A 14,661-nucleotide genomic window follows, 5' to 3' on the forward strand; every position below is an offset into this window, starting at 1 on the left:
TAAAAGACTAACACGTCAGCTATTTCCGTTCAACCGGTGTTTTATCCTTATGTGTATTGGACTTGACATGGGGCGTTTTTGGAGTCTATAAAAATTTAAAGTAGTAGCAAATGTGTCCTTAATTCAATTTAATTAAAATGACTAGGGACGTTTTTGTAATAATGTCGTCATATGGTCCAATGTTTAAAAAAATCCAGGATATTTGGTACAATGGTTATATTTGATACACTCCATTTGTTCTGATGTTAGAAAAGGTCCAGGATATTTGCTTCAATGGTTATATTTGATAAAATTCACATAGTCCATTGTTGAAAAAGATCCAGGATATACGGTTTAATGTTTTTTCTTACAAATATATATTGTTATATATGTACTCATTGTTGCATGATTGTAAATCGGCAACAAACACAAATATGAATTTGCAGTTTTATTGAGTGTCACAACGAAATTTTAAGTCATAAATAACATGAACAAATAATTTTTTTTCACAGAAAGAGAAGCCAATGTTACATCATAATGGGCATTGTTGGACCAAATGAGTTATATCAAATATACTGTACCGACCATATTTATTGTATCAGATATCTCTGGGCGCTTTAAAGTTGGACCATATACAATGTACAAATGTCTTTTAATGCTGTCTTTCAAATTGGTTGAATTGTCAATGTCTATCTTGTCTTTGTGAAAACTCTAACCACATGAAATGACTTAGAAATCTTAGTTAATGACTTCACCTCAGTAGATACTCTCAATGAAGATGTAGTAAGCAAAATGTATTTTTTTTTCAACTTCATTGTAATAATTAATTTTTAATGTTTTTTTAATCCGAAGAAATATAACCTTTCGTTCTGCAAAGGAATTTTTCAGTATTACATTTGTTCAGATCAAATTTCTGCACATTCAAAGGTCAAAACTAAAATTATTTTAATGATTTATCATCATAATAATATACTACTCTCTTAAATTTACTGGTCGTATTGGGAATTAAATCAATGACTTTCCCAAAACACGCCATGAAATGTTTCATATAAAACAATTTTTATCTCGAAAAGAAAGCAAAAACGAGCAAAATTCTGTCAAACTTTTTTGTTTGAAATATCTCGAATAACCCCCTGAAATCAATGACATTACTTATCCTGTATATATTTAGTGAACAGTTTTTTTTTTGTATGTGATAAGTAAGACACTTTACTTTATATACAGGAAAATCCATGGAAACAATCTAATATATTGAAATATTATGTATTTTTTTTTAAGTTCAAGAGGGGGGGTGTTCAAACCCTGTAATCCCTCCCCTTTTCGTACGCCTCTATACTGAACATTGTGCGCTATGGCAGAATCTCGTTGAACATATGCATTTTGCCTCTCATATCTGGCAACAAATCAAAACCTATTGCGATTATTGTGTACTGCTTCTCTCTCAATTTACTACATTAAAAAAAGTGACAAAGGATTTAAGAAAATCCCAATGATTGATGAAACGTCTATAAGTTACTCTAATTAAAGTAATAAAATATAATATCTGTTTTTAACGCCGTACTGTAGTTTATTTTGATGTCCATGTATATAGAGTGAACCGTGAGTAATGCCATTCATTTCAGGAGGTTACTCTTTGAGATATTTCAAGCAAAAAAGTTTAGTGTAATTTTGCTTGTTTTTGCTTCCTTTTCGAAATGAAAATTGTTTTAGCCTATATGAAACATTTCATAGCGTGTTTTGGGAAAGCCATTGATTTAATTCCCAATATGCTCAGTAAATTTAATAGAGCATTATATTATGATAATGAATGATTGAAAGAATTTTAGTTTTGTCCTTGAAATGTGCTGAAATATGATCCGAACAAATGTAACATATAAAATTCTTAAATCTTTGCTGCAGTCGATCACAGAAATCGATCTTATTTCGAGATAGTAAAAGTGAGTGTATAACTTATAATATCCATAGAGGAGAAATATTGGCGTTACCAAATGATTGACAAATTGACTGAAACAAAAGTAACAAACTCTGACTGAAACAAAAGTAACAAACTCGGTTTTTTAATAACGCCGAATAAAATTTTGGTTCATATTTCGTAGTTTTTGCGATAGAGGGGGTACATTTCGTGGTTATTGGCATACGTATATGCACAATGATCCTAATTTCGCGTTATTCGCGATTGTATTATACTTAAATTTTCTATTTTATGTATTGGAAGGATAAATGCAACAAAGAAAGTAATTGCAGAAAATTTCGCGCGTCTCGTTATTATACCAAGAAATACAATGTCTAATTTATTCTCCTTATCAGGTTAACATCAACAGTTGGTAGCGTTGTTTTGTTTCCTCGTTTATTTTTCGAATGTATGGGTCGGGTTTGCAGAAGTTCGATATACACGAAGCGTGCGCACAGCGCTCTGTATTGTTCGTTTATGTCTGCATGGCGACGGCGGGCGTCGATTTTTCTAAAGTCTGGGAGATCCTGCGACGTCCAGGGGCCTGCGCGATGTGGATAAAAACGAGATCCATATTGTATCTCACAATTTCACCATCAATCTCACTCTCAGTTGGATTAAAAGTGTCTCAGATGTTTTCTTAGATCGAGATGGAAATCATATAGAATTCCGCTAACGAGATACATCTCAATCGAAAGGTGAATAAAGTTTAACTGGATCTCGTGAAACAGGAATTGATCCTGAAAATTTATGAGTTACCTCAGTAGGTGACACAGCAGAGTGAGGTTAGAAAAGAAGGATGGCAGAGTTCATATTGGTTGAGATGAGAAGAAAATTGTACAATATTCAGAAGGATTCCCTTGTTGAAAACTATAAAGAAATTGCACCGATTTGAAGTAGGGCCTGCAGAATGAGCAGTGGCTCTCAGAGCATTTTAAGGCATGATTCACGAAAGAGGTGGGACTATCCTCAACGTTAAACAAAAAATGAGAATTTTCTTATGGTATGTGGGGAACTTTTGTGCTCGAGGTTGCGGGTTCGATCCCGGACCAGGTTGATAGCATTTAAGCAGTGGCGGCTCGTGATAAAATATTATGTGTGTTCACAATTTTATGTTCCAAAATCGAAGAGAATTTGAAATCGTACGTTTTTACCTAATATGAAATGTCATGATTCCAATGTTTCACTGTCGAAAAAACTGTATATAAATTCAAAACAACATATAATAATAATAATAATAATAATAATAATAATAATAATAATAATAATAATAATAATGATGATGAAACCTAGTCTTTTTATTTCCAATTTTTCCAGGAAAGCCAGTTTAACCAGTTCTTTACTCTTCAAAATTACTTGAACAGAGTTCATTGTTTACGTTTGTTAAAAATTAATGCATAAAACAATTTACAAAAGCGTGTATTCAGTAATATACTGTATTTTGATTCACAACAGACTGATAACTATAGCCTATACCAGTACTGTAATCCCATTCGCATAGATTGATTACTATAAATACATGCCAGTAATATTATTCTTAAATAATATATACCACCGTACAGATATTTAAATTCATACCATCATCACATTCAGCCAGCACGCCTTTGAAAGCCAAACTATGCTATTATGCTAACACTGAAGTATAGTAATTCACAAACTATACTCTCATAGCAGCACTGTACACACATCCACATAAAGTAAACGTTCCGACAGTGAGATGCTGACACCTGCAGGCTACAATACAGACTTATTAAATTTTCTCCTCGAGATATAGCACGTAAACGATAGGCATAGATGCACCTGACATCTGTAGGATAGATTCACTCTTCACTTAATGCTTTGTGCTCTTGACGAGTCATAAGCGGCCAGTGAAAGACAATTTTCTCCCGCGCATGCGTGAAATTTCTGTAACCTTCTTGAAAAGAGAACGGCTTGTACGTGAACGGATGTTGCCAAGTTTACATAAGAAGTTTATGCAAGATGCGGGAAGTTTAAAATAATCGATCCTGATATTATACATCCCCACTACGCCAATACGGTATTAAATAATAAAACTAGCCGTGCATTAATGGAAACAAGGTGTTCACATGCTCTTGTGCTCTTATTAACGCACCGCTACTGCATTTAAGTGTGTTTAAATGCGACAGGCTCATGTCAGTAGATTTACTGGCATGTAAAAGAACTCCTGCGGGACAAAATTCCGGCACACCGGCGACGTTGATATAACCTCTGCAGTTGCAAGCGTCGTTAAATAAACCATAATTTAATTTTTAATAAGAAAACTAAGAAAGAATAATTTATCCCTCTGGCATGTTTCAATAGTGTCGACAGTTTTCGTGTAAATTTAATTTAAAAAACCTCCAAATTCAAGCCACTGCACGATGCGAGTTGGTTGAAACATAGCGCCAGAGAACAGCTCATCTAGCGAAACACACAGTGTGTGTTACGGCGATGTTGCCTGACTGCTGAAACTTCAAACTTAATTTTCTATTAACCATGCATTTAATCACAAAACATAATATAGGTTTTCTATTTATTTAAATGTACCCTATCGTCCCTTTCAGTGAGGAAGGTTATTTCACTTCCACCCTGCTTAAAGAATTTTAATCTTCATTTATAGCTTTGAAGGATATTAGTTTAAGTTAACTTATTTACGTGGCGTGGAGATGAATATAAACAAAATCCGAGCGTCTTAAGGTACGGTCACATGTCACTACTTTTGCAGCGCTGCAGTACAAAAAACTGCGCAACTCTCGTACTGCGACGTGTGAACAACGGTGCAACCCGAAAAGTAGCGCTGCCGAACCTGCTGCCCGCTACTTTTCCATGCTGCGCGCAACTTAAAAGTAGCGACGTGTGAACAGGGTTCTCAGGGTTGCAGCCGCAGCATTTTTGATATCGGTTTTGTTGCGGTTGCAACCAGTGTTACCACCCAAATGTGCCAATAATACTTTTATTGTTTGGATATATTTCAATGTTAAATGTGATGAAAATAAATTATTTGTAACAGTTATTAAATATACAACACAGTCTGAGCATAATTGCTGACGATATAATTCATTTTTAAATTTTCCGTAGCGTACTTCCAAACAGGAGGGTTGCCAACATTGATTACGTGAATATAGTGTTGGTTATCATTTAAGTACCGGTATATAGGCGTTTTTAAAAGCTTTATAGTAAAAATAATGCCAATTTCTGAATACTAGTTAGGACAGAAAAGCAAATAATAGATAAGTAAGCTTTCGCATGAGTTTATTAATAATGCGAACATAACCACAAAATGTATATTGAGAAGTCAACACGGAGATGTAAACCCGCAGCATGACTGCGGCTGCAAAAGTAGCGCCTTGTGTGTGAACAGACTCGCAACCTCCAGTTGCAACTTCTGCAGCACTCGGGTTGCGCAGCACGAAAAGTAGCGTGCAGCTCGCTACTTTTGGCTTACGTGTGAACACGACACGCAACTTTTGCAGCTGCAGTACAAAAGTTGCGCTGCAAAAAGTAGCGATGTGTGACCGTACCTTTATATGCGGAAATGTTTTGTGAAATCAGTCGATGGTGCGGAATAAACTAAAAAGATATTTAGAAAGTAATCATTTGGCGTTTCGGCACCTTTCTGTTGCATTTTTCATCATAGAACCGAAATGTTTGTGAATAACTATGTTTTAATATAATTTTTCTTTGAATTCCGCATAGACCTTGAAAGTCCTAGTTGGCGAAAAGGAGGTTAAAAACGACAAAATTCCCGTGGAGTGAACAGTAATCATCTCATCGTCAGCTATAAAATGTTCTACACAGAGTTCCACCACCTTTTTCTCGAGAAGAAAGGCACTGGTTTTTATTGTTTTTATTATTATTATTATTATTATTATTATTATTATTATTATTATTATTATTATTAATGATAAAAACAAATGAGTGCGTCGCGATATCGTGGGCGTTCTGTAAAGTGTGTCGTCAGTCGAAAAAGGTTGGGAACCACTGGGTTAGTTTATATTAGGTTAGTAATTACGTCAATAACATGGGTTCCTAGTTTTCAACGAGTTCACATTAAAGAATTGATACTGTTGTTCAACTTGTTTTGTGGTCATTTTGGCAAGTTTTTGTATTTTGTTTTACATATAAAATGAGGTGATTCTATTAAAATATACATAATACTGTTATAAGAGTACTACTGTTGAATATGTGGGTTGATAGGTGGAAATTATTTATTTATTTAACCTGGTAGAGATAAGGCCATCAGGCCTTCTCTTCCCCTCTACCAGGGGATTAAAACTACAATATTAAAAATACAATTACAATTATAATTACAATTAATATTAAATTTACAGATACAATAAAAATCAAAGTACTAAAAGATTAACTGATTAATAAAAGCTAGAGAGTTTATTGTGAAAGTTAAGAAGAGAGAAGCATTTCTTTTATTGATAAGTACAAATTAAACCTACTCTACGCAGTAAGAAAATGCTTAATAAGCTTGCTTTTGAACGCTACTAAATTCCGACAGTCTCTGATGTCACTGGATACGGTATTCCACAAGCGCGAGAGCGAGATTGTGTATGATGATGAATACGATGATGTCTTATGTGTTGGTATGGCTAGTATGCGGCTATTTTGCGTGCGTGTGAAGAGATTATGATATGATGACAGGTAACTGAAACGGGAGGCTAGGTAGGTAGGTGTAGAGGTGTGAAGGACTTGGAAAAGGAGAACAAGAGAATGAAAATTTCTACGTTCGTTAAGCCGTGGCCAGTTTAGAGTTTGGAAGGATGGAGTAATGTGGTCAGCGCGACGGACATCGCAGACGAAGCGAACACAAGAATTATGGACACGTTGTAATTTTTGCGACTCGACATTAAGGTCAGTCAGTAGAAAATCACAATAATCGAAGTGGGGCATTACTACTGTTTCTACTAGTATTTTCTTGAGTGATAGCGGAAGGAATTTTCGAATGCTATTTAAGGAATGTAGTATGGAAAGCACTTTTTTGGTAGTATGGGTTTAATTAATGCAATAAAATTGTGAGTAACATTTGTGTCCCTAATTTTTAGTTACGAAAGTTGGCAAGCCTAGGCGGGGGGAGGGTTTACGTTGCGCACAAGTTTAAGATTTTAACCTTTCAAATAGTCACATAGCGCACACGGTCGTTTTGAACGTTACGGTCGCACAGTCACGTAGCGCACAAAGTTATTTTAAACATTGCGGTCGTATAGTCACTGCGCACCACCAGATAGTATAACGATCGCATTATTCGTCCTCTTAAGTTCATCGATCCAGTCGCGTATAAGTCACCAAAGCAGGAGCAGCGAGTGTGGCATTCGTCAGTGGTTCATCGCCATGTTGTCAATGTTAAGTAGGAGAGGTCATAAGTTATTGGTACGCGAAGGTTTTAAATTTCGATATACAAGATTCACTGGAAAAGGAAAACAGTGGAGGTGTACTGTAAAGATCTGTAACGCACGTATGTTTACTGACGAACGCGATGAGTTCTTAGAAGTAGTGGGGGAACATAACCATGAAAATTGTGAACATTTGCCTAGACAGTTTTTATCTAACAGTGTCAAACGCAAGGCCATGGATGATATCTCTGAAAGACCTTCAAAGTTGGTACGAAGCGAAATTGTTAATGTTCCTGATGAAATTTCCGATCAGCTGACAAAAGACGATCTGGTTAATGCACGAAAAGCAGTGGGCAGAGCTAGGAGAAGAATTCTTCCACCGCCACCAAAAACTAGAAATATAGGACTACGCCGTCTGCCTCCTGTCTACAACACAAACCGGTCGTCGAACAGAAGGTGAGTCAGAACTCAGTGGTGTGTGTGATGCTGTCGCTACTTTCTACTGCTTACGTAACGGATACAAGCTGGTGTAATAGCGCCTGAGTATGTATTTAAGAAAACTGAAGAGTATGAAGCTCGAAATGTACACAACACTCGTGCAACTTAAACTTCCAAACACCACGCCACTTTGAACGAAATAACAAAAATGTAATTAAGTATTCTAAAATAAACAACGGTTCGACTCTAAATAGTATTCTCAAGAAAATTTAATTGCATTAAACTCTCATTCAACCACGTAACTACGCACAAAACATTGCAATCGGCTTCATTCCACCGATCTGAGTAACAATTGTGCATCATGGGAAAATAGCGGCCATATTCATGCGCCCAGGGTTGCCAGATACAGGAATTGGAACCGTCGTACCAACATATGAAAATTGTCGTACATTTCTCAGCTTCCTAATATATATAAGTCTAGTCCACCGCTGTATAGTAATGGTTAGCATGTCTGACTGTGAAACAAGTAGGCCGGGGTTCAAATCCTGGTTGAGATAGGTTTGTTTTCGGGGTTTTCCCTCAACCCATTAAGAGCAAATGCTGGGTAACTTTCGGTGCTGGAGTCATTTCACTGGCTTTATCACCTTCATGTCATTGACGCCAGATAAGCATCGCAGTTCATAAAGAATCTTAAAATAAACCTATATTTATATAGGTTAAGTCTACCAGTAAACTTTAGTTCTAATTAAGAATACCATTAATTATTGTTCACATCCACAATCCACAATGACATTGAACATTGAAACAAATCACTACCCATTTCTTCACCATCAATACCGTCATCGCCGTAAAACGAGCACTATGCCGCTTGGTTAGATACAGCTTTGTTATATTTAAAGTCCGCAGAAATTTGATCTTTGGCGACAGATATTTTAGTATAAATGATAAAAGACTTCCATTGTCAAACAAACAAGGAAGTTAATAAAATTAAACCTATATTACTTGATGCAGTAGAAGATATCAGATGATTAAAGATTTATGAATCATATGACGAGACAAAGAGGAAGGCAGAAAATAGAAAAGACTGGAGAATGCTGGGTTTGCAGTGAAAGACGTGCCCCTGGGCAAAACACTTAATGTTTAGTGAATATTATACACTATAAAAAACTCAAAGCTAACATTTTTGTCAATCCACACACCACTCGCAGATGAATGAAACGTTATTTTTTCAATCAGAGTCCCGTGTTAAACCACTCTTTTACAACACAAATGATTCAGTTACCTCATTTACCATGAATTAAGGTATAGAATAATTGCAAGTTACTCAGAATGAAAAATTGGTTATTTTTGGATCATCAGCTGTTATTTTTCAGACGTCAGTACAAAGGACTCGTCATTATTATTGCTACTATTGTTACAGGTTTTTATGCTACCTGTCAAACAAACCTTAATTTAAGAACTTAATATTGATGTTGCTGAGCCTTCAGAGCGCATATTACTAGGGCTAGAAATTTAAGGTGCTGCACCTTAATTTTTTTCTATTAAAATATCCATATTGGCTTATCTTACAAAGAGGACATGGAATAAATACCCCTAACCGTGTTTTCGTTGCAGCGTTTTTTCGATGACAGCACCTTTTTGCACTTCTTCCCCCTTTGTTTGGCTCCTTTGCCGCATTTTATTTCTGTAATAGTAATTAACCAAGGAAAACCAAACGTGTGCGGCCTGACCTTGTTAAATACGCCATTCAGGCATCTTAATCTTCTATTCTACTTTTTATTTCTTTTATGCTCGACCATGCCGAAATGTAGTAATTATACACCTGGTAGCACCCCTTTAATGGACTTCATTAAAGTACACCTATTCATTAAAGTTCAGGTGTTCCACCAATCAGAAAACACCATTGTAGCAATATGAAAGCGCAAGTATCGATTATTCTCGGATATGCAATCGAAAGACAACTAGCGAAACGTCACGGAGGCTGGAAATCCAATACTGTCGCAGAAGGTTATGTTCTGCTGCTATAATAATTAGCGTTAATTGTAAATAATATTCAAATAAATTCAATTTGTCATCTCGTTTTTCAATGTCTAAATCAATGTCAAGATTATATAAAGATTAATGTTCATTTTACTCTCTAGATTATATCAAGGTCAATGACATTTGTTCCTCGGAAAAAAAATCAATACTTTCGCGTCTGCGCACATCTTACAATTTACGAGATATTGCACAAGGTGAGTTCCGCTCCCCAGTCAGATAAGAATAACATGGATACTTATGAATAATTTAAAGTTATAAATATGGTCAAGCCGTATGAAACTTTCCTATAATGGTAATTAAGACGCTCGCATGAAAATTATGAAATTCGCTTGCGCTCGTTTCATAACCATATTCGCGTCTTAATTACTACCATTATAGGCTCGTTGCAAAATGTACTATTAATAAATGGATTTTCTGCTTTCTGAATGTTTTTATTAGGATTTACTGTTTTAGTGTGATGTCACTTTACCTTAGCCTCAGTGCAGCCCTATTTAGCAAAAGGTTTCAAATTACACTGGTGGCCATAATTCTGGAAACTTTTTGTTTTTGTATTGAATTATTATAACATCTGAATTGATTCACAGATTTATACAAACGAAAATGTTACTCGTGACATCCGTTAATTATGGGAAGATCTAAATATTCATTTCAGATTTCATTATCATTTCACATTATTTACTGTATTAATTATTATTACTCGACAAATCTCTCTCACATCTCTTGGACTTACTTTAGGTTTTCTATCAGTCCTAGGTGTTGTTTTACAAGATTTTATGGATTTGTACTTCTGCCATACCTTTTGGATGCCAGACATTATAGCACCATTACCAAGTTTTCTTGCAATATCCTTGAATGTATAGCCTTCTATTCGAAGTGTGACTGCCCTAGAACGTTTCCAATCCTTTCGTGGAGCCATTGAGATAAAATGATCAATAAAGTTTGTTGTAAAGCAATCAGGTGTTCACCTAACGAAATCTTAAGTCAGACTAATGATGGAAACGCACTAATAATGCCCATATTTTATCCCAACAGTGCTCAACAATGCTTCTACTGATCAACAATAATCTTAAAATCAACGATGGACCAGTTTTTATTACAGTAAATAATGAGAAATTATAATGAAATCTAAAATTAATATTTAGATCTTAAACGACAAGAACATAATTTTCCAAATAATAATGAGTATTTATAGTTAAAATATTCATGATTTAATATGATACCTTTATTACAACCCCAAAATTAACGGATCAGTCAAGAATAACATTTTCAATTGTATAAATCCGTGAATCAATACAAATGTTATAATAATTCAGTACAAAAAAAGCTTCCAGAATTATGGCCACCAGTGTAGTTTGCGCCTCAATGAACTCCCGTTAGGCAAACGTCCACAAATTAGTTTGCACTTCAACGCACCACCGCTAAGGCGAAAGCCGTTGAATAGAAAGAAAAGGAGGGCGAAATCAAACTGACCAATCAGAAATCAGTATCGTTGATTGTTGGATGCTGAAATTTGAGAACGAATTTAAACTGTTTTCATTCTTCAGTTCAGAATATCCTTTGGCTAGTGCGTGGTGTCTTCTTCGTCATTCTCCTTTGTTGCCAGCATTCAGCATGTCGAAACAGAAAGTGAGCGCCGAGAAAATGAAAAATATTGTTAAACTGTTTAGTGCAGATAGTATTCGGAGTGACGGATCTGTTCTGAGGTGCAGTGTTTGTGATATTTTAATAACAATTGATGAAAAACACCAACGTAATCGTGTTAAGCAACATATACATACTGCAAAACACACGAGGAATAAGAAACTGCACTGCAAAAAAGATGGAGTGCGACAACAGTTCTTTGAAGAGGCACAGGCTACTTCAAATTCAAGAAATAAAAATGAATTTTTTACTGAAACAGCAAAGACATTTGTGGCGTGTGGTATTCCTCTTTCCAAGCTTAACAAGCCTATTATGAAAACGTACTTGCAGAAATATAGTGGGAAGTCTGTTCCAGATGAGAGCACCTTAAGAAAATCATATCTTCAGCCTCTTCGTGAAGAAAAATTAAAACAGATCAGGCAAGTATAGTCCGACCATCGGATCTGTGCCCCCGTAAGATATGCGAACTGAACCTTAATTCCTTTTCAGCCTCGGCAATTCATTTCTCTCCCTGTATTCCTATTTCTCTCTTTTATATCCCTCTCTCTTTCTCTCCCCCACTACTCACAATTTTGAGCCTTCTTGCGGGACAGTTTATTTGCACTTGCAGTCCAGTGTTGTCAACTCAACATGAATACTGTAGCACGGAGTGGTGAAAGAAATATTATTAAGCAAGTAATAGCATTTTGCATAAGTCAATCAGCGTCATTAGACCTACTTAAATTAAATTATGAATAAGTAATAATTAACCTTACATTATTATAAGCAATATTCAAGAGACATGACACTATTTGACGGAAGTTTGGCAACATCCCTATTCGGCAAGTTTCGTGGCCTGCTGTTTGACGTAGTGGGAGAGAAACGGGTGGAATGGGGTGAGTAGAGGCGTTAACTTTTCCAAGAACGACGACAGCGCTGAAGGGGCATAGATCCGATGGTCAGACTTTAGTAGCTGATAATCCAATATATGAGCCGTTGAGATCAGAAGTGGTATAAATCAAAAATGGGTAATGAGGGTTAAAGTAAGCATTCTGCTGTAAAATACATCGCAAAGTAGTAATTAATATTCAATTTATTTAAACTATTAGTAGTCAGTGGATAGCACGACGGACATATTGGATAAATTTCAGAACACGGATTCGTCCTTTCCCTCTTACTTCAAAATTCCAACCTTGTGCACGCAAAATAAATTATTGGCAATGAAAAGTGCCTTTTCGTAAGCATGATGATGCGCATACGACAAACGCAAATCTGCTCTTTTTAGTATTTTAAGATATATATGTCAGTGAGAAATCCGTATACTGAAATTTTTCCTTTTTACCAAACTTTGCGCGTAAAATTCCTAGCTTTGTAGGCTATATTACGAAAATTTGTAACTGTAACCCGTTGTTACGTCACACAGAACAGTTTCATGTATACTCCATTATTATTATTATTATTATTATTATTATTATTATTTTTTTTTATTTTTTTATTTTTATTTTTATTTATTTTTTTTTTTTTTCATGGAGTGCAGTTTCATAGGAAGGACTTTGCCGACAGACCTTCTACTGCCCCCTACTAATTGGTTGTCATAAATAAATGTCTTCCTTACTGTGTCTTCTCTTGTTAGTAACCAATCACAACCCTCGTTCAGAAGAATTGACAGGTACCCGTCAAATTCACGTGGAGGCAGAGTTGCCGCATCTTTTCCGAATTCCAAGGATCCCGTCAGTTTCACTGCATAATTTCGAGGGTCATCAGGATTGTGGCAACTGTGCAATGTTGGGTCGAGGGGACAGGATGGAATTGTCAGAGTTGTTTGTGTAGGAAGTCATAAATCTGTAAGTGGGTGTTCAAAGGAGCCACCGAACTGCACTCCTTGAAATAAAATAACTTTGATTTTGTAACAGTGAATAATCCTGCATGCGTACATTTAAAATTTGGTTTCCTTTTAAACAGTGTGTAATTTTATTATCTGAATGACGTACCCAATAATAATTTCAGTGGTTTCTGCCAGATTTTATACTCACAAAAATATTTTCCGGCTATAATGCAGCTGCCAGATGAAACGAAAGTAGGGCATTTTATCTGGAAAAGTAGGATTTTCCACAGAAAACACGGCATAATAATGAAACACATGACGTAACGCTAATTGTCAATATTTTGTATAATAAGGTAAATTTTTAGATTTAGTGTACAATAAAATTGATATGAAATTGTTAATAAATCAAATAAAATTAACTGTTTAAGGCTACATATCATAAAAAAGCTTATACCTTGTTGAATTTTCAGTTTGTTATCACTATTTCTATTCTATGACCCATTTTATCTGAACAAGGAATGTTGTCGCCCAGTAAAACTTGTGAAATTCACACCAGATATCTTAAATTAAATTTTACCAACATAGCCTAATTCCTCTTGTAGACGCCAGACATATCTTTGGTCCACTAAGAGTTAACGAACTAGAAAAAGCAGGGCAGTTTCTGATTTTCTACTAATGCTTGGCCGGACGCAAGACTCACCTACAGTAGAAACAGGACGTGTCCGATGAAATACGGACGTCGGGTAATCCTAGGCTTCAAGGCATGGTATTTTTTTAATTGGTTATTCTACGATGCTATTATTATGTAGTGTCTCAGTAAGATGAAAGTGATATCACAGTCTACTATATACAGTCACGAAGCTTGAGTTTTGAGGGTGCTAGAAACAATAGACTGTGACGGTATTATTTTGCATTGCCTGTAATGAGGCGATATTAGCGATCCTAGTGGTGAGCAACTATCTAATGTTTGCATATTTACTACGTATTGAGCTTCGCGACTGTATATACTAGACTGTGGTGATATTGTCAGCGAATTACTCTTAATAAAAATCTGCCAGATTCACCAGGAAATTGGCTGACTTGGCAACACTGCTCCGACCTGTCGTTTCGCTCATGCTCGGAATCGTTCGATATCCTCCGGTTACAGGCATGGGAGTGGAGACTCCTCTCCTCTCCGGCCGCCATTTATTACGCCAGTGATTATTTCGCTTCTCGACCATATTCGGAACCGTTCGGGAAGTTTCGGTTGCCAGCAGCTGCTGTGACCAGCTGATTGGGCATAGTGAAATAAAGTTTTGCAGTAATATCTATCAATGTACGACGATGTTATCACGAACGTTGAGTTTTTAATCTACAGAGAGGACTGTATGAATGCCAATTGTTTCCTGGTAATGTGATAAGTTTTTCATATTGAATCAGTGCTTTTTCTTCTATTGTCATTTTGATGCTGTTAATATTAGTGAGGAATC

At 35.9% G+C, this 14,661-nt stretch overlaps 2 protein-coding genes across 14 annotated transcripts in view; one reads left to right on the forward strand and one right to left on the reverse strand.

The window, feature by feature from the left end:
• The window catches only part of LOC138713173 (methyl farnesoate epoxidase-like), a 143,550-nt gene that overhangs the window by 111,078 nt on the left and 17,811 nt on the right, over positions 1-14,661 (reverse strand). The gene's annotated exons all lie outside the window — the stretch shown is intronic.
• Positions 1-14,661, forward strand: part of LOC138713170 (uncharacterized) — a 126,494-nt gene that overhangs the window by 45,810 nt on the left and 66,023 nt on the right. The window contains exon 1 of one of the 13 annotated variants that reach the window (XM_069845023.1): positions 7,240-7,725. The exons of the other annotated variants lie outside the window; for them this stretch is intronic. Within the exon in view, the coding sequence (XP_069701124.1) occupies positions 7,268-7,725 (458 nt within the window). The 5' untranslated portion in view covers positions 7,240-7,267. Of the gene's footprint in view, positions 1-7,239; positions 7,726-14,661 lie in introns of those variants that run through there. 13 annotated transcript variants of the gene reach the window in all.

Source organism: Periplaneta americana, chromosome 14 (assembly GCF_040183065.1).
Source record: "Periplaneta americana isolate PAMFEO1 chromosome 14, P.americana_PAMFEO1_priV1, whole genome shotgun sequence".
Classification (NCBI taxonomy): domain Eukaryota; kingdom Metazoa; phylum Arthropoda; class Insecta; order Blattodea; family Blattidae; genus Periplaneta; species Periplaneta americana.